This window comes from Dendropsophus ebraccatus, chromosome 1 (genome assembly GCF_027789765.1).
Source record: "Dendropsophus ebraccatus isolate aDenEbr1 chromosome 1, aDenEbr1.pat, whole genome shotgun sequence".
Classification (NCBI taxonomy): domain Eukaryota; kingdom Metazoa; phylum Chordata; class Amphibia; order Anura; family Hylidae; genus Dendropsophus; species Dendropsophus ebraccatus.
This window is the reverse complement of record NC_091454.1, coordinates 11,918,038-11,939,387: the sequence shown is the minus strand read 5'-3', so window position 1 is coordinate 11,939,387 and position 21,350 is coordinate 11,918,038. Positions and strand designations below refer to the sequence as shown.

At 46.1% G+C, this 21,350-nt stretch overlaps 1 protein-coding gene across 1 annotated transcript; it reads right to left on the bottom strand.

Annotated features, from left to right (window-relative positions):
* Window positions 1-266: 266 nt before the first annotated feature.
* Window positions 267-19,970, bottom strand: DENND11 (DENN domain containing 11). The gene is made up of 9 exons (XM_069967267.1): window positions 19,657-19,970; window positions 14,678-14,777; window positions 13,159-13,317; window positions 9,117-9,270; window positions 7,867-8,005; window positions 7,545-7,676; window positions 7,085-7,235; window positions 5,788-5,856; window positions 267-5,640 (listed from the first exon to the last, which is right to left on the bottom strand). The coding sequence occupies exons 1-9, from the start codon at window positions 19,865-19,867 to the stop codon at window positions 5,445-5,447; spliced, it is 1,311 nt and encodes a 436-aa protein (XP_069823368.1). The 5' UTR covers window positions 19,868-19,970; the 3' UTR covers window positions 267-5,444.
* Window positions 19,971-21,350: the final 1,380 nt, after the last annotated feature.

Here is a 21,350-nt window from a genome sequence, read left to right as displayed (position 1 = left end):
CCACGGTGCACAGCACCCCTTGGACCCGTCTCCCCCTGCCCTGAAGTTACCTGCTTGATGACATCGCATCAATAAATCACCATTTATGCATCTATCTGGTGAGTGCCGCTGGTTTGTCCTTTCTCAATGCCTTGTGCTGATTATAGTAGTTATATCCCTGTATATAGGAGCAGTATTATAGTAGATATATTCCTGTATATAGGAGCAGTATTATAGCAGTTATATTCTTGTACTATAAATGGATGGTACACTCTAATGATACAATACATTGTAATAATTACTTCATTTATTTAGCATTCATCTCAACATACATTTCCTTCATCTTCCTCCCGAGTCCTTGACATAACATACACACATTTATATAACGCAATCTTTATTCCAGTGGTTCGCAGCTGGGCTCCCTGCCCGGAGACACAGCGTTATTAGAAAGTCTGTAGTAGAGTCCATGTAGAGTCTTGGTCCTTGTGGTCCCGGACAGAACCCGCGAGCGGATGGGTCACTGACCGGTATATCCCCAGTATTATGCAGATTTTATAACAACATTTCCTTCTACTGTAACTCACTAAAAATATACACAGCTCGGGGAGGCCACAGATCAGTACATATAGAAAGCAGCAAGGACACTACAGGAATGTATACAGGAAGGTGCGGCTCACATACAAAGAGGATTCAAAGGGCATGTAAACGTTTGCATCTAACATAAAAAAAATTCTCGTTTTATGTACACAGCTCCTACGCAAATCCATGTATCTCAAAGGTTTCAGATTGCAAACTAACCACCCAAATCCCGTCTTCTGTTATCTATAGGATATCAAGGAGAGGGGCTTGACTACACGAGGTCTGTTTGTAGTCTGTAACCATGGAAACACATAGGTCTCTGCAGAAGCTGTAGATGCCAAATAGTAGGATATATAAAGACCATTTACTTACTTATAAAGATAATATAGTTACCAGTGTAACTATATCATTTAAGGGGGTTATCCAAATGGTCAAGCAACTTCCTTCCAAGTGATAGCTTATGTGATCTGTAACAGACTTGTATATCACTTCATTTACCAAAAATGACTCCTTACAACAGAAAAACAGCTTTAAGATCTTGGCCACTAGGTGTCTCCTTTCCCTGCAATCTGCTGTCCACTGCCTGTTGCTAGGGGAATTCTGTCTCTTGTAATAGAGACAGCAAGACAGAACACAGGAACTGGAAAGAGCTTGGCTACTGCTGTGTACAGGAGAGAGGAAGACTATGTACCGGCTATCTGAGCCTGTCTATATTCGCCATTGGATCTACACTGTCCAAAAAGATAAATCATGGCTTCCTTCCCCGCAGATCAGTATTTGGTGTAACCCTTTCGTTCCTGTGATGCTGCTGCTTTTCCTTTCCACATAGCACCTTGCAAAGCCAGTGCATCAGTAACCCCTTGTCTATGTGTAAAGTTTCCCATACACAGTGCGAGCCTGTTAGTTCAGTGCATGTTACAGCAGAGAGGAGTATGTGCTGTGATTGGCCACAGAAAACAAAGTACATATTGGCCAAGTGGTCAAGATAATATAAGTCAGCCGGCTCTCCTAAGTTCTATCTAGTTTTACATAAATACAGATTTACTAGACAGTATATCTGGAAAGTTGGGTGGAAACCACTGTGCAGCCATGTTATTTGTTTTGTTAATAACCACCAGCAACCATCAGTCCAGTGTGATTCCAGGCTACAATAATGTGGTGCCCATAGAAGAGATGGTGCCAAGAAGCCACTCCACCTTGGTCAGGGTATTTATATACAGGACTAGGGCAGTGAGCTAAATCCGTGGCCTGGGTGAAGGGAATGACTGTACCGTCCTATGGCACAATAAAGGGACCATCCCAAGATTACAACCTATCACCTGTACCCAGATAATAATGTGTACCGATCAACAGGGTTCCCACAGTAGATTACAGGAACAGGGATCCCTTGTCCATCTATGTGAGTGGAGCAGTGATCGAGTATGTGTACTGCTGCTACATTCAATTGCGAAAAAATTCTGCCAAAAGATAGTCGAACACTGTACTCCACCACCTCCATAAGATGACCGAGCACTGTACTCCACCACCTCCATAAGACGACCGAGCACTGTACTCCTCTACCTCCATAAGATGACCGAGCACTGTACTCCACCACCTCCATAAAATGACCGAGCACTGTACTCCACCACCTCCATAAGACGACCGAGCACTGTACTCCTCTACCTCCATAAGATGACCGAGCACTGTACTCCTCTACCTCCATAATACAACCGAGCACTGTACTCCACGATCTCCCAAAAAAACCCAAACACTTTATTCCACCACCTCCATAAGACGACCGAGCACTGTACTCCTCTACCTCCATAAGATGACCGAGCACTGTACTCCACCACCTCCATAAGACGACCGAGCACTGTACTCCTCTACCTCCATAAGATGACCGAGCACTGTACTCCTCTACCTCCATAAGACGACCGAGCACTGTACTCCACCACCTCCATAAAATGACCGAGCACTGTACTCCACCACCTCCATAAGACGACCGAGCACTGTACTCCTCTACCTCCATAAGATGACCGAGCACTGTACTCCTCTACCTCCATAATACAACCGAGCACTGTACTCCTCTACCTCCATAAGACGACCGAGCACTGTACTCCTCTACCTCCATAAGACGACCGAGCACTGTACTCCACCACCTCCATAAGATGACCGAGCACTGTACTCCACCACCTCCATAAGATGACCGAGCACTGTACTCCTCTACCTCCATAATACAACCGAGCACTGTACTCCACGATCTCCCAAAAAAAACCCAAACACTTTATTCCACCACCTCCATAAGACGACCGAGCACTGTACTCTTCTACCTCCATAATACAACCGAGCACTGTACTCCACGATCTCCAAAAAAAAACAAACCAAACACTTTACTCCACCACCTCCAAAATACAGCTGTGCACTATACTCCTCCATATCTACCAAAAAATTGGGCAAGCACTGTACTCCTCTATGTCCAAAAGACAGCCGAGCACTGTACTCCTCTACTGACCGATTCGCTGCAGGAGCTGTAGACACCTAACAGTAGCATATATATAAAGACCATTTAGTTGATTCATTATTTTTATACGCATTTGAGCAAAGACAATATACCTATTAGAGTGACTATATCCTTTAAGGGGGGGGGGGAGGAAATCCAAATGGTCAAACTACTTCCTTCCATGTGATAGCTTATGTGATCTGTACTGTACTCTACTGTCTCCAAAAGGCAGCCAAGCACTGTACTTCACCGTTTCCAAAAGACAGCCAAGCACTGTACTTCACCGTTTCCAAAAGACAGCCAAGCACTGTACTCTACTGTCTCCAAAAGACAGCCAAGCACTGTACTTCACCGTTTCCAAAAGACAGCCAAGCACTGTACTCTACTGTCTCCAAAAGACAGCCAAGCACTGTACTTCACTGTTTCCAAAACAAAAGATAGCTGAGCATTGTACTATTCTATCACCAAAAAAGACAGCCAAGCACTGTACTCCACCGCAATGAACAGTGAACACATTTGACCACCGCCCATCTCACACAGCAGGAAAAGGGACCCCCCCCAATTTATTTCCTACCCCTTATCTGCAGTTCTGGTAGTAGGTTATAATCTTGGGATAACCCCTTTAAGCTACAATCTGTCAGGTCTGTCCCTGATGTACACAGTGCGGTCAATGTTTTTTTTTTGTTGGGCCCCACAAACGTGAAACGTGACTTTGGTCCAAGCAGTCGGTCCCCATCCTGAAGAATCTTCAACATTTCACTTTTAGGTCCAAATTTAGGAAAACATGGCCAAGCTGCCATACCACCCACAACCTGAGGAGAGGTGGGGCACTGTTTTTGGAGAAAGGCAGCTATGCCAGATAATTTGGTACAGTGGATGATGTAAGGATTCAAGTCCAATACTCCAAATTTTTTCCGATGACTAGTCTTATACAGTATGGTTGGGCTTATCTCTGATATAGTAGGTGCAGGACCGGCACTGGCAGCATAACTACACATATGGCGCGGCGACCGCACTGCATCAATTATTCTAAAGAGATGCCCTTACCAAGAAGCAGCTGGCTGGTCACCGACCATTCCGATATCATTCACACAATGCTCAATGTCAGGAGGGGGCAATAAGCCGAGACGCTTGCTTATTGTCTGGAGTGTTGCTTCCCTGTAATCACTGAGCCCCTGTTTTTAAAGAGGTTGTCTAGGATTGTAGCAGCACCTCACCTGTATACAGGTTGTGGGCGGTACTGCAGCTCAACTCCATGCACTTGAATGGGATGAGCTGCAATACCAAACTCAGCCAGTGGACAGAAGTGGTGCTGTTTCTAGAAATGAACACTTTTTGAAATCCTGGACGCCCCCTTAATCGAGAGGGCTTTACCAAAGTGTTTATGTGCAACTATTATTAGGTTATTTTACATTTCATAAATGACTTCTGTCACCATAAAACTGGTTTCAAATACTTAAAGGGCAAGTCCACCTTTCAACACCATTTTACCCTTGGTTTATAGAATGACCCAACCTATAAGTTTGGTCACTTTGTACATACATTACTTATCAGGTATTATACTCCAGAGCTGCACTCACTGTTCTGCTGGTGGGGTCACTGTGTACATACATTACATTACTGATCCTGCCTTACATCCTGTATTATACCCCAGAGCTGCACTCACTATACTGCTGGTGGGGTCACTGTGTACATACATTACATTACTGATCCTGAGTTACATCCTGTATTATACCCCAGAGCTGCACTCACTATTCTGCTGGTGAGGTCACTGTGTACATACATTACATTACTTATTCTGTACTGATCCTGAGTTACATCCTGTATTATACTCCAGAGCTGCACTCACTATTCTGTTAGTGCAGTCACTTTATACATACATTACTTACCCTGTACTGATCCTGAGTTATATTTCTATACACTTGCGAGGCTTCAGAGCTGAAATCTCCCTGCATTCTCTGCTTGCACCTGGCTTTGCATAAAATACCTATTCCCCTGCATTATAGACACTATTAGGACGGGTGTCCAACCCGCAGAAAGACAAGCTTGCTGACTGTTTCCGAAAGCAGCAGAATTGCGATTGCAGCTCTGGACTAGAACACATGCTGTAACTCACTATAATTAATTCAAAAAACAAGATAGAGATGGTGTTCAAAAGTGGACAGACTCCTTAAAGTGGATCAGACAGACAGGAGGCAGCCATCTTTGTGTCTGTGCTGACTAGTGACCTGGACCTTTCTGCAGGGCGATGTATCCACATGTCCTCAGACTCCTGCAATCTCATTATTGCATATCTTACATGTGACAGCCAATTCCGGTATTGGGGGAGGGGGGGCGCCATCCCATCCACCTCCGCAGTCAGTCTACGAGTGTCAGAATATTTACACGAGACGAGTCGTACACAGTGTCAGGGGCAACAGGGGTTGTCGATGACCAGCATCAGGTCAAAGCCGTACACTTCCAGAAGGTCCATGAGGAAGTTACGGTCGCCCTGCGGGTCCAGGCCCATGCTGCGGGCGTGATCGGCTGTGAGAGTCTTATCTTGGCTCGAAGCCACTTCCAGAAGGATCTGGAATATCCTGTTATTCTGCTCCATGAAGAAGCTGCAAGACAAGTGGAGAAAACCGTCAGACGAGAGATGCACAGATAACAGAATATGATGTCTCGCACCATTAACCCTTAAAGGGCAATCGGTGGCAAAAAAAACTACAACTCCCAGAAGCCACTACTTCAGGTGTGGATTTACTTACAGTATGAAGAGATCCTCCTCACAGGATGAACAGTCCCCGTCTACCTCCTGCGAGTACATCAGCAGCTGCCTGAAAAGACAAGACAGCGATTGGTGTGACTAAACCTTCATAATCTTTACCAACTTTATAGACTTGAAGGGCGTGTATACTTTTGCAAACATTTTTATTGCTCTAAATTAAAGGAGAAGTCCCACCAAATTAAATAAAGTCAGGAAACCAGGGGAGTGTGGAAAAATAAATCAAGTAAAAGTTACCTGTCCACATGCCCTGCAGCGCCACTCTGGGGTCCTGTTGGCAGCCGCCGGTGTCTTGTAGAATTTCCAGCTGCAATGTCCTACACCCAGCTGAGTGATTGCCCGCTCAGCCAATCAGTGACTAGGATGAGACCCTGGCTCAGTCACTAAATGGTTGAGCAGGCAATTGCTTGAAAATGCACCTGGAAGAGTCAGGTACTGGTTTCCAGCCAAAAATGACTTCTGGCAGCAGTTAGCGGGACCCGGGATCAGCACAGCGGAGGCGAGGGATGGGTGAGTTCAGGTTGTTTATTATTTTCCTGCACCCCCCTGCCTTCCTACCCATTTTAAATTTGGTGAGACTTCTCCTTTAACACATCTTTTCTTGTGTATAAAAACTTAGGTCCGCACAGAAGGTGCATACACGTGTTGCCATAGTTACAGACTACAAACAAACATTGTGTAGTCTGACCTGCAGTCACATGTTATTGTCTTTCCCCTGTCCTTTCTGCTTGCTTATTAAAAAAAAAAAGCAGCATATGGCCTGCAAAATCAGACTACACACAGGGGTTGTAGTCTGTTACCATGGAGACACAACTATATATATATATGGACAAATAAAAATCCTCTTAATCAATTAACTATACCAAAAAAAAACAAAACAAAACATACTATAAACGTAATAAATATCCAGCACAGTAGTGGACTTTAAGGTTAACATATGTTATGTTAGAGGTTAAAAAGTATGCGAGTAACGCAGCAACTATATTTATGTATGAGTCAAAATTTACAATGGAAAAAAGGGACATTTCCTGGTGTTTTTCTAATTTTACTGTGAAGGTTAAAACGCGTCAGCAGATGGGTTAAAATAAAAAATAAAAAAACACTCTGATAAAGTCACTTCTGGTTTTACGGTGACGGATCAGACCAGCTTAGAACTAACTTAAAGGGGAAATCCACCTTAAACATCTAGAGGCATCTCACAGCAATATAGGAGAGGCCAAGGGGTTTAAAACGATGTTTCTAGTATCTGGATTCTAGAAAGATATAAGAGGAGCAGTCACCGCTGATCATTAAGCCGCCGGTATTTCTCTTTGTCAGCACTGTTGACCCTCAGCAGGGGCTGGAGATGTTCCAGGTGGGTCTTCACATTTTGGTTGTCTACGTAAACATCATAGAGATCCTGTTTCTGCTCAAAGATCTTCTCCGTCGTACCTGGGTACAAGGAATACAGATAAGGTGGAGTTTGTAATAAACGTTGGAGGACTCATTGCCTGATTCAACTGAATAGAGGGACATGTAATACCAAATTTCTCCTATAGTGGCCACTGTAAGAGAAATATATATCTGCCACTGATGATGACATCTGATCGATATATGTTTCTGCTGCCAGACCCATAATAATTAGCAGAATGTAATACAAATAAGGGGGTGATCAGGGATCAAATGAAGATGGTAAATTCCTTATATCATAAATACACAGAATTTTGGTGACAGACGCTCTTGTTTAACCCAAGTACTCACAGGCCACATAGGAAACCTCATCGTCAAGGGTTTCAATATCGGCCACATTTACGTAAAAGAAAGGCTTCGACTCCGGAGCGGTAGCGCCAACACCCGGCAAAGTCACATTGGCGAGACAGCAACAGCAGTAAACTGGGCGGGAGGGAAAAAAATAACAAATATATTAAACATGATAACCAAGGCAGCCAGCTATGCTGGAGAGTACTGAACTCAAACAGGAGAAGTTAGCTACTTCCTCTGACAGCCTACACTTTCCCAAGAGTCAAGGAATTGTTAGGAAGTCAGCTACTTCCTCTACAACAAAGAAAAATAAATGAATTACCTCGGTAGCAGACGACACCTACAGGAGGTGGCGAAAATATCAGGATGCGTTTCCGTAGTAACGCAAACTTCCAGAGGACAAAGATCTGCTCCCCGAAAAACTTAATGAACTGAGACATACAGCCGGCGGGGTGAGTGATCTGCAACAGGATCAACAAGTATTAATACATGGAGGTGAGGAGCAGCATAACATCTAACAGCTAATCTATGATTTAGGATCAGACTACACAGGAATCTGTAGTCTGTTACCATGGAGACACATAGGTCTGCATAGTAGCTGTATAAATAAAAAAAAAAGTAGGATGTTTTTATTCAAGGCTTAAGGTGCCCAAACACATGAATGCACATGGGTATCAGGCATATGGAAAGGGCCTGACACAACATCCATTGATGTCTCTGGATACCAGGTCACATGTAAGCTTCTTACACCCCCCCCCCCCCCCATCTCTGCCACGAAAAGCCTAGCTGTGTGGATGAACGCCACAGCCCTGAACACTGAAATAGTCATTCATAACCCAATGTTCTGCATATAACATTACAGTCCTTATAATGAATTGGTTATATTCAGACCTTTAAGAAAAGTATTCCTCTCATTCCTTTAAAGCTTGCCTCCGTCATAAATATTAACATTTAACAAAACACTCCCTCAATTTATTAGTCAATATGGAGCTAGTCAGCCAGTATATAGTGATACCTCTATATTTAGCTGGTCCCTATTATTCGAAAGTTCCTAGAATCCTTTCCTTTAGCTTAGTCATGTGATCATATGGTGACCCCCCTGGAAATTACACGTGTTTCTGTGCTCTCAATGGGTTCACTATTGCAGCTAACTGAACCTCCTGTATCATGATTTAGAATGGACTGTTCCACGCATGTTCTTTATGGGGGGAGGCAGAAACGCCCATTACAGTTACTGATGATAATTATAATAAACATTATAATAATATAATATATATATATATATATATATATATATATATATATATATATGATATATAATATGAGTTTGATGACAGTTCAGCCTCACTCACTGTATACTTAGCTTATTCATAGATGTATATTTAAAGATGAGGATTATTATATTGCCCTGCCAGCAGGCAGATATAGTACTGTAATGAATGTATGGATGCAGCAGAGCTGGGATGAAACAGATGACAATGCAGAAACAGGAGTAAAAAAAAAAATGGGAGTGCTTCTTTAACTATGCAGGGGATCAGGAGCACAGCAGCACCAAAAAAAGTGGGTTCTGACCTTCATCTCCGGGTATAGGTGCTTGTGTATGGACGACAGCCATTGTACACTAGGTTGGCAGGACTGGGGGGAGACGCCAGCAGGTAAGACCCCCTTCTTGTCTTCATAAAAGGCCTCTAGAGGTGTGTAGTGGCCGGGGAGCTCCAGCTGATGTCTGCAACATAGGAAAGAGATTTGGCATTTACCCGACTAGGATCATCTAACATAGGAGGAAATTGTAATTCACTGACAGCAAGCAATGTTCTTGCAAACGTTATACAATTTACTCTCTGAGAACTGGTCTACAGAAGATCAGGAACCAGCAAGTGACCGTAAGTTCTAGAATTGTTATCAGACAGATATTTTTATCATACGCCTCGATCATTATTACACAGTCTGAAGTTTGACCTTCTAAAGTCCAGGAACCATCTCAGAGATAAGAGACTGCACACCTGCTAGGAGTACAAGGGGGGGGGGGGGGGGGGGGGGGATGTTCCTATAATCCAGGATCTTATAGGTTCTAGATCAGGCATGTCAAAATTTGGCCTGTGGTGCCATTATTTTTTGGCCCGCAGACTTTGTCTTCCTAGAGCTGGCCCGCCGATAGGACAGCTCAGCTAATTATAATATGGGTGAGCACTATTTGGGGCACTATTGAAGGGGGCTGAGTACTATATGGGGCCACTATTGAAGGGGGTTAAGTACTATATGGAACACTATTGAGGGGGACTGAGTACTATATAGGGCACTATTGAGGGGGGCTGAGTACTATATGGAACCCTATTGAGGGGGACTGAGTACTATATGGAACCCTAATCTAATGAGGGGGACTGAGTACTATATAGGGCACTATTGAGGGGGCTGAGTACTATATAGGGCACTATTGAGGGGGACTAAGTACTATATAGGGCACTATTGAGGGGGGCTGAGTACTATATGGAACCCTATTGAGGGGGACTGAGTACTATATAGGGCACTATTGAGGGGGCTGAGTACTATATAGGGCACTATTGAGGGGGACTGAGTACTATATAGGGCACTATTGAGGGGGGCTGAGTACTATATAGGGCACTATTGAGGGGGGCTGAGCACTACAAGGGGCACTATTGAGGGGGGCTGAGCACTACAAGGGGCACTATTGAGGGGGGCTGAGCACTACAAGGGGCCCTATTGAGGGGGGCTGAGCACTACAAGGGGCCCTATTGAGGGGGGCTGAGCACTACAAGGGGCCCTATTGAGGGGGGCTGAGCACTACAAGGGGCCCTATTGAGGGGGGCTGAGCACTACAAGGGGCCCTATTGAGGGGGGCTGAGCACTACAAGGGGCACTATTGAGGGGGGCTGAGCACTACAAGGGGCACTATTGAGGGGGGCTGAGCACTACAAGGGGCACTATTGAGGGGGGCTGAGCACTACAAGGGGCACTATTGAGGGGGGCTGAGCACTACAAGGGGCACTATTGAGGGGGGCTGAGCACTACAAGGGGCACTATTGAGGGGGGCTGAGCACTACAAGGGGCACTATTGAGGGGGGCTGAGCACTACAAGGGGCACTATTGAGGGGGGCTGAGCACTACAAGGGCCACTATTGAGGGGGGCTGAGCACTACAAGGGCCACTATTGAGGGGGGCTGAGCACTACAAGGGGCACTATTGAGGGGGGCTGAGGACTACATGGGGCCACTATTGAGGGGGGCTGAGGACTACATGGGGCCACTATTATGGAATTACCTACTGTGTGGGAGAAATAAGGGGGTAACTACTTTATTAGGGAGCATTAGAGGGGTACACAGAAGGGGACATTTTTAAGATTTTGGGCACTATGTATGGGGAGTTTGTATACAGGTGGGTAGGAGGTGCTATAAACGGCAGCGCCTAAGGTGAACTATAGATATCACATAGGGGAAAGTTGTATGAACAGCCCGGGGCCCATGGTTCAGTTAATCCAAATGGTACACAATGTACTCTCTGATCGAGAACTGGTCTACACAAGATCAGAAACCAGCAAGTGGCCATAAATTCTATAATTATCATCAGATATTTTTATCATACGCCTCGATCAATATTACACAGTCTGAAGTTTGACCTTCTAAAGTCCAGGAACCATCTCAGAGATAAGAGACTGCGCACCTGCTAGGAATACAAGGGGGGGGGGGGGGGGGGGGGGGGGGGATGTTCCTATAATCCAGGATTTCATAGATTCCAGTTGATATAATGTAGATTATAGATGGGAAAACTAAAAAAGGAATCCTTGTCCGAGCCCTGACTGGTTGCTACGTTTTTGTAAGCACGACCCGTTTATTTTTCTAGAGAAAGCCCCCATTTAGTGGCAAAATTACTATAAGCCCCGCCCCTTTTGTAGTCTGGTTTGCATGAGATCCTCCAGGGGGCTCCACTGCAGCTCTGCTATTACATCATGGAGGTGTTAGCTGTGTGTGGAGCAGGCTCAGCAACTCAGCCTGCTCCATACACAGCATGTATGGTCACTTAAAGGGGTTATCCCAAAATTAAAAATGTTATCTGCTACCCACAGTATAGGGAATAACCATCTGACTTTTGGGGGTCTCAGTGCTGGGATCCCCACCAATCACAAGAATGGGGGTCAACTGTCCCCTGAGTTAATGGAGAAGCCTGCCCACTGCTCCAGTAGAGCTAAGGCTGGGTTCACACTTCCTTTTTTGCAATCCGTTTTTTTCCTTCGTTTTTTGCAAAAAACGGATGGAAAAACGGATGAATTAGAGTGCATCCGTTTTGATCCATTTTTCCATTGACTTCCACTGTAAAAAAAAAAAAAAAAAAAAAAAAGGATCAAAACGGATCCGGTTTTTAACGGACACAAAAGTAGTGTCAGCTACATTTTTGCGTCCGTCAAAAAAAAACTGATCCGCTTTGATCTTTTTTTTTTTTTTTTTTTTTACAATGGAAGTCAATGGAAAAACGGATCAAAACGGATAGACACAAATGCATCCGTTTTTTGCAAAAAAACGGATTGCAAAAACGCAGTGTAAACCCAGCCTAAGGCTGACTTTATTTAAAGCGACTCTGTACCCATAATCTGACCCCCCCAAACCACTTGTACCTTCGGATAGCTACTTTTAATCCAAGATCTGTCCTGGGGTCCGTTCGGCAGGGGATGCAGTTATTGTCCTAAAAAACAACTTTTAAACTTGCAGCCCCGTGCCCTACGGGCGTGGCCTAGATTGTATATGCATTAAGCTGGCACACCCTCTCCGTCCCTCCTCATCATTAGAAATGCTCCAGGCAGATTGCCTGCTATTCCCCACCTGCGTCAGGCCGACACATGGGCTGGATTGTTAAGGCACCTGTGCAATGTTCAAACAAGAGAAAATGTTCCAGTGGCATTCCTAATGATGAAGAGGGTGGGGAGGAGGGACGGAGGGGGTGGTGCAAAGTTAGGGCACAGACACTCTAAGCCACGCCCGTAGGGCACGGGGCTGCAAGTTTAAAAGTTGTTTTTTAGGACAATAACTGCATCACCTGCCGAACGGACCCCAGGACAGATCTTGGATTAAAAGCGGCTATCCGAAGGTACAAGTGGTTTGGGGGGTCAGATTGTGGGTACAGAGTCACTTTAAAATGCCCATAGAAGGCAAAAAGACCCTCAGAGAGTGAATAGAGTGGTGGCCATGCATCAAGGGGACATGTGACCGCAGTTGTTGTGATTAGTCACCCGCAGGATTAGCTAGCTACCCTTTAAGCGTTCCATAGGGGTTGACTTTAATCTATTATAACCCTTTCATCTACAGCTGACATCTGGGGGCGGGGGCGGTCCAACCTTAATTTTCGAGAATGGGGACTCCAGTTTCCGATTATAATGGAGCCGTGGGTGAGGACTGCTTTCTTCCACAAACAGCGCCACTGTTGGTCGTGGTATTGTAGCTCAGTTCCATTGAGGTGAATTAAGCTGAATTGTAATACCGCGCACAGCCTGAGGACAGAGGTGGTGCTGTTTTTGCAAGAAAGTAGCTGTGCTCTTTTCTAATCCTGGATAACCCCTTTAAGAGGTGTAGCCATCCTTATAAAAAAAAAAAAAAAAACAACTGACCTGACTTGGTTCTCCAGAAAGTGCATGTAGCGGTACAGCAGTGTGTAGGACGGGGACAGGATACCCACAGACTTCATCCGCGCTCCTCTCTCCAGCTCGCTCTCCACAGGCATGTTGGCGAAACACGCCAGACCGAAGAAGCCGCCTTTCCTAAAATAACTAGGAGAAAACCGTAGAAGAAAAGTTACCACTCCGATTTCTTTCCAAAATATGGAAAATTCACAGATTGGCAACTGGTAGCGGCAAGATGGGAATTGGGGCTTCGCAACAGCTGGGGGGGGGGGGGGGGGGGGGGTGTAACCATCTTTGTCCTAGAGATAATGTGGTGGTGACTTGATTAACAACATGGCGGCCATCTTGCTATATAAAAGCAGACCACTGGCACAGCTGCCAACCAATCAACTTTCATTTTATAAGCTGCAGGAACTGAGAGCTAGAGTCTGATTGGTTGCCATAGGCGACATCACCGTGCTGGGCTAATCTGCAGAAAAAGAAAGCTAGAATCTCATTGGTCGCCATGGGCAACATCTCAGGTTTTATCTAACCAATAGAAAATGAAAGCCAGAATCTTATTGGTTGCCATGGGCAACATCTCAGGCCTCCTTTAACCCATAGAAAATAAAAACGAGGATCTTATTGGTCGCCATGGGCAACATCTCAGGCCTCCTTTAACCGATAGAAAATAAAAACGAGGATCTTATTGGTCGCCATGGGCAACATCTCAGGCCTTATCTAACCCACAGAAAATTAAAGCCAGAATCTTATTGGTTGCCATGAGCAACATCACTGTGCTGGTCTAACCTAGAGAAAAAGAAAGCTAAAATCTTATTGGTTGCCATGGGCAACATCTCTCTGCATCTTTCTGGTGTGAAACTGTTGGAAAGCAGGACGTGATGGGGGCACAAAAAACTTAGGTCTAAAACGCCCACTTGTCACAATTGTATAAGCCCCGCCTACCAAACTTATTTTTTTAAATTTGCCTGAAAATTTTCATTATTTTATGTAGATTTACAGTTATCAAAAAAAAAAAAAAAAAAAAAAAAAAAAGCATAAAATACGAGGCAAACCGAGAATCAGCGGAGCGGATAAATGGAGAGCGCCTCTAAATAATGTATGGAAACCAATATCGAGGCTCGAGCGGAGGAAATGATAGCAACAAATATTAACATTCCAGGGTGTAAATATTTTATGATGATACGACGGAATGAATGAAAATAAGCGGAGGGGGAGAAGAGGTAGTAGAGAGAAAGCTGCGGAGAGAAGCAAAGGCTTATGGGTAAGAGACGGCGCTATAGACAGGGGTAGAGCCATAAATATAATATATACACACACACACACACACACAATATATATGTGTGTATGATACAAACTAGAAGCAAAGCAGTACAGTATATATGTGTATATATACACACACACATTACATATACACATATACACACACACATACATACATACACACATTACATATACACATATACACACACACATATACATATATATATATCATGATGCTACTTACATGAAATCTGACTGGACCCTGTGTGACCCACTGGCCATCGACTTGAACTCCACTCCTTCCAGGTCGATGTCTTGAGGCAAACACCACTCCACTATATTCCCTGGAGACGAAAGTCATGGTCAGTGCTCAAGAAATGTAACGTGACTGCACCAGCAGAATAGTGAGTGCAGCTCTGGAGTATAATACAGGATGTTACTCAGGATCAGTAATGTAATGTATGTACACAGTGACCCCACCAGTAGAATACTGAGTGCAGCTCTGGAGTATAATACAGGATGTAACTCAGGATCAGTAATGTAATGTATGTACACAGTGACCCCACCAGCAGAATAGTGAGTGCAGCTCTGGAGTATAATACAGGATCAGTAATGTAATGTATGTACACAGTGACCCCACCAGCAGAATAGTGAGTGCAGCTCTGGGGTATAATACAGAATGTAACTCAGGATCAGTAATGTAATGTATGTACACAGTGACCCCACCAGTAGAATACTGAGTGCAGCTCTGGAGTATAATACAGGATGTAACTCAGGATCAGTAATGTAATGTATGTACACAGTGACCCCACCAGCAGAATAGTGAGTGCAGCTCTGGAGTATAATACAGGATCAGTAATGTAATGTATGTACACAGTGACCCCACCAGCAGAATAGTGAGTGCAGCTCTGGGGTATAATACAGAATGTAACTCAGGATCAGTAATGTAATGTATGTACACAGTGACCCCACCAGTAGAATACTGAGTGCAGCTCTGGAGTATAATACAGGATGTAACTCAGGATCAGTACAGGATCAGTAATGTAATGTATGTACACAGTGACCTCACCAGCAGAATAGTGAGTGCAGCTCTGGAGTATAATACAGGATGTAACTCAGGATCAGTAATATATGTACACAGTGACCTCACCAGCAGAATAGTGAGTGCAGCTCTGGAGTATAATACAGGATGTAACTCAGGATCAGTATTGTAATATATGTACACAGTGACCTCACCAGGAGCATAGTGAGTGCAGAGCTGGAGTATAATACAGGATGTAACTCAGAATCAGTAATGTAATGTATGTACACAGTGACCTCACCAGCAGAATAGTGAGTGCAGCTCTGGAGTATAATACAGGATGTAACTCAGGATCAGTAATGTAATGTATGTACACAGTGACCCCACCAGCAGAATAGTGAGTGCAGCTCTGGAGTATAATACAGGATGTAACTCAGGATCAGTAATATATGTACACAGTGACCTAACCAGCAGAATAGTGAGTGCAGCTCTGGAGTATAATACAGGATGTAACTCAGGATCAGTATTGTAATATATGTACACAGTGACCTCACCAGGAGCATAGTGAGTGCAGATCTGGAGTATAATACAGGATCAGTAATGTAATGTATGTACACAGTGACCCCACCAGCAGAATAGTGAGTGCAGCTCTGGAGTATAATACAGGATGTAACTCAGGATCAGTAATGTATGTAATCAGTGACCCCACCAGCAGAATAGTGAGTGCAGCTCTGGATGTAACTCAGGATCAGTAATGTAATGTATGTACACAGTGACCCCACCAGCAGAATAGTGAGCGCAGCTCTGGGGTATAATACACAGCTGATTTCTGTTACATCAGGCAGTTTACATGACGTTCTTCCAGAGAAGCTGAACGTTTATAAAGAATGAAGCCCAAGGGGCAACAAGCAAGGTGGAGCCCATTACCATTAACCTATAGTCAAATACTGTTCATTCCATACAACAACCACACAATACCGCCACATAATGCTGAGAGAACTCCACACAGTATCCACATAATACCACCATAGAGTGCCAACATAACACCGCCATATACTCCCCACACAGTACTGCCATGGGCCATCACCACAGCTACCACACAGAGGGTCACCCAGCTTTCCTACAGGATGTACAGTGAGGCACTCCAGGCATGATAGTGCTATCAGTCACCATTGCTTTCATCTTCAGCCGCCGCTTCATGGTAACTGAGAACCGTACTAGAAAGCGATTGCTGGAAAGTAAAACGTCCTGAAGAGAAAAACTTACAGAAAGAGGAAGAGGAAAGAAGAAGTTTTACGAGACACAACTACTGAGGAGGCCGTGTGACATATGGCGGTCAGCCGCAGGAGAGGCGGACGCGAGTAGTGTAATAACATGATAATATCCAACGGTCGCTACCACAGTCCTTATATAATCACCACTGAAGTATAATATAAGTTATATCGGCCTTCTGGGTGTCTATTATAAGGCGTCTTCGATACGGACGTCTAACATATCTGTTCTAGAACGGCCAGGATTCTAGTTGTAGAACGTCTTCTCACAGAACTCTCTGACGTCCCTCTGTTACTCCTCCTGGGAATAGATGACTAGGTGTTACAGGCAGGGGGCAGTCACACGTTCCGTAACTATGGACGATGTGCAACGGAATTCCCAGCATCATCAGCCATTCGCTCCGCAACGGTTTAAATCTTCGCGCTACTGTACTGACAGCCGGGCGGTTGCGATTGTGTCAGTACAGTAGCCTGAACATTAAAAGTCCCACGTTACACTAGCCATTAGTGTATGTTACTACACTTCAAGGGATTATCCAGGATTAGAAAATCATGGCCTCTTTCTTTCAGAAACAGCGCCTCTCTTGCCCTCAGTTATTTCGAGTTTTCCCTTTTTTTTTTTTATTTTTTTTTTTTTAAATCCGGAGAGGTAATAAGCGTCTGTCCGGACTGTGTGAGGTCAGCAAATGAAGGCGGAGTCCTGATAATCCTGGACCTGGCAGAGGGAACAATGAGATGGGAAGGAGGGGGGAGGGGCCCTTCCCCCGCCGCTTCGTTAGAACCAGGTGCCAGATCACACAGACGCAGGTAAAACAGGAGTCACAAGACGGGCGACAATAGGGACACGTGTAGGGCGCACCCAGGCAGATGGGGAGGAGGGTGGTGCCCATCCTCCTCCTCAGGATACAGGTAACTGGTGACAGCTGGAAGCCGGGATGTGTGATGGCTCCCGAGGGCGATGAGGGAGAGAGACGGAAACACCACGGACAGAAAAACGGCCAATCAGAGCCTTCTGTTTAGGACATGAGCGCTGAGTGGTTGCTATGGGCAACAGCGTCGGTTAGTTTTTGAACGAGACGAGCCTTTTTCCCGCCTTTTAGAGCTTCTGGGCTTTAATCTTTTTTTAGGGGCGACCATAACGCCTGATATATACCGGCATGGGACGGATTCTCCTACTCAGGTTTAGGTCATTCAGTTGGGAAAAGAACCATCTGTGGCCGAAACCAGGAAAATCTATGGAAACAGGGACAAGTGGACAACAGACCGAGCAATGCTCCATGGGAGACACTATGCATAGTCATCATCATACTGTATATAGTCATCACTATCACACAACATAGTCCCCACTATATTGTACATAGTCCTCACCTCATACACAGTCACCACTATACTATACAGCCTTCATACATAGTCACTATACTATACAGCCATCATCCATACAGTCACTATACTATACAGCCATCATCCATACAGTCACTATACTATACAGCCATCATCCATACAGTCACTATATCGTACAGCCACCATCCATACAGTCACTATACAGCCACCATCCATACAGTCACTATACAGCCACCATCCATACAGCCACCATCCATACAGTCACTATACAGCCACCATCCATACAGTCACTATACAGCCACCATCCATACAGCCACCATCCATACAGTCACTATACAGCCACCATCCATACAGTCACTATACAGCCACCATCCATACAGTCACTATACAGCCACCATCCATACAGTCACTATAACACTGTACAGCCATCAATACAATATCAGGCCATCATACATACAGCCATCACTATATATTATAGTCTCCAGCCATCACTATATTGTATTATACAGGCATCACTATAATATCAGGCCATCACACATACAGCCATCAGTCACAATACTGTACAACCATCATCATCTATACAATCATTATACAGCCATCACTGTATTAGAGTCTCCAGCCATCATAGGCTCCGCCCATCATACATACATACAGCCATCCCTATGGTACATAACGTACAGCCATCACTGTCTCCGGCCATCATACATACAGCCATCACTATGGTACATATAACATACAGCCATCATACACATATACAGCCATCACAGTCTCCGGCCATCATACATACAGCCATCACTGTGGTATATTATATTATCAGGCCATCATACATATACATACAGCCATCACAGTCTCCGGCCATCATACATATATACAGCCATCATACATACATACATATATACAGCCATCATACATATATACAGCCATCATACATACATACATACAGCCATCATACATACATACAGCCATCATACATACATACAGCCATCATACATACATACATACAGCCATCATACATACATACATACAGCCATCATACATACATACATACAGCCATCATACATACATACATACATACAGCCATCATACATACATACATACAGCCATCATACATACATACAGCCATCATACATACATACATACAGCCATCATACATACATACATACAGCCATCATACATACATACATACAGCCATCATACATACATACATACAGCCATCATACATACATACATACAGCCATCATACATACATACATACAGCCATCATACATACATACATCATACATACATACATACATCCATCATACATACATACAGCCATCATACATACATACATCCATCATACATACATACAGCCATCATACATACATACATCCATCATACATACATACAGCCATCATACATACATATATATATATATATATATATATATATATATATATACACATACAGCCATCATACATACATACAGCCATCATACATATATACACATACAGCCATCACTGTGGTATATTACATTATCCGGCCGTTACACCATCGCTCCCCCGCGCTCCCCCGCGCACCCCCCGTCCCCGCTCCCCCGGCTCCTCTCACCGCTCCTGGGATCGAATGTGACCACGAACACGGCCACGATGTGATCGTCCTCCAGCTGCGGCAGCGGGCACAGCTCTCCCGGCGGGGTCCGGCTCCAGCCCGCCCCATAGCCCCGGGGCCACTTGGCATCCCGCTCGGCCTCCGGGACGGGACTCACCCCCGGCGCCTCGGCCCAGTCCAGGAGCGGAGCCCGGTCCGTGCGGGCGGCCATTCCGCTGAGAGCTGTCAGCAGCCCCGGGCGCCGGAAGTTAGGGGGAGGAGCCAACCACCTGTGACACCGCTCTATGTCCCGGTGTGCACGGGGAGAGATAGACGACTTTCACAACTGACGTCACTTCCGTCCAGGGCCAGAACAGCTGTTGTGCCCAGAGCTGCCTGTCATAGAGCGACACAAAGGAGTCCGGACAAGTGGGGCATTGTGTCTGCGGCCCCCCCCGGAGCATGGAGGACGGATGGGAGGGGGATAAAGGGGGAGCATGGAGGACGGATGGGGGGGAGGATGGGGGGATAGGGGGAGCATGGAGGATGGGGGCATGGGGGGATAAAGGGGGAGGATAGGGGGAGCATGGGGGACGGATGGGAGGGGGATAGAGGGGGAGGATGGAGGATAGAGGGGGAGCATGGAGGATCGGGGGGATAGAGGGGGAGCATGGAGGACGGATATGGGGGGGGGAGCATGGAGGATGGGGGGAGCATGGAGGATGGATGGGGGGGATAGAGGGGGAGGATGGATGGGGGGGGGATAGGGGGGGGCATGGGGGGATAAAGGGGGAGCATGGAGGACGGATGGGGGGGATAGAGGGGGAGCATGGAGGACGGATGGGGGGGATAGAGGGGGAGCATGGAGGACGGATGGGGGGGATAGAGGGGGAGCATGGAGGACGGATGGGGGGGGATAGAGGGGGAGCATGGAGGACGGATGGGGGGGATAGAGGGGGAGCATGGAGGACGGATGGGGGGGATAGAGGGGGAGCATGGAGGACGGATGGGGGGGGATAGAGGGGGAGCATGGAGGACGGATGGGGGGGATAGAGGGGGAGCATGGAGGACGGATGGGGGGGATAGAGGGGGAGCATGGAGGACGGATGGGGGGGGATAGAGGGGGAGGATGGGGGGGATAGAGGGGGAGGATGGGGGGGATAGAGGGGGAGCATGGAGGACGGGGGGATAGAGGGGGAGCATGGAGGACGGATGGGGGGGATAGGGGGAACATGGAGGACGGATGAGGGGGAGCATGGAGGACGGGGGGATAGAGGGGGAGCATGGAGGACGGATGGGGGGGATAGGGGGAACATGGAGGACGGATGGGGGGGATAGAGGGGAAACATGGAGGACGGATGGTGGGGATAGAGGGGAAGCATGGAGGACGGATGGGGGGGATAGAGGGGGACCATGGAGGACGGATGGGGGGGGATAGAGGGGGAGCATGGAGGACGGATGGGGGGGATAGAGGGGAAGCATGGAGGACGGATGGGGGGGATAGAGGGGAAGCATGGAGGACGGATGGGGGGGATAGGGGGAGCATGGAGGACGGATGGGGGGATAGGGGGAGCATGGAGGACGGATGGGGGGGGATAGAGGGGAAGCATGGAGGACGGATGGGAGGGATAGGGGGAGCATGGAGGACGGATGGGGGGGATAGAGGGGGAGCATGGAGGACGGATGGGGGGGATAGAGGGGGAGCATGGAGGACG

Coding starts and splice junctions, on each gene's coding strand:
- DENND11 (XM_069967267.1), bottom strand. CDS start 19,867: ATGGCCGCCCGCACGGACCGGGCTCCGCTCCTGGACTGGGCCGAGGCG. Junction 8,006..9,116: donor ACCTATACCCGGAGATGAAG/GTCAGAACCCAC, acceptor ATCCTGTTGCAG/ATCACTCACCCCGCCGGCTG. Junction 7,236..7,544: donor TGAGGTTTCCTATGTGGCCT/GTGAGTACTTGG, acceptor CCTTGTACCCAG/GTACGACGGAGAAGATCTTT.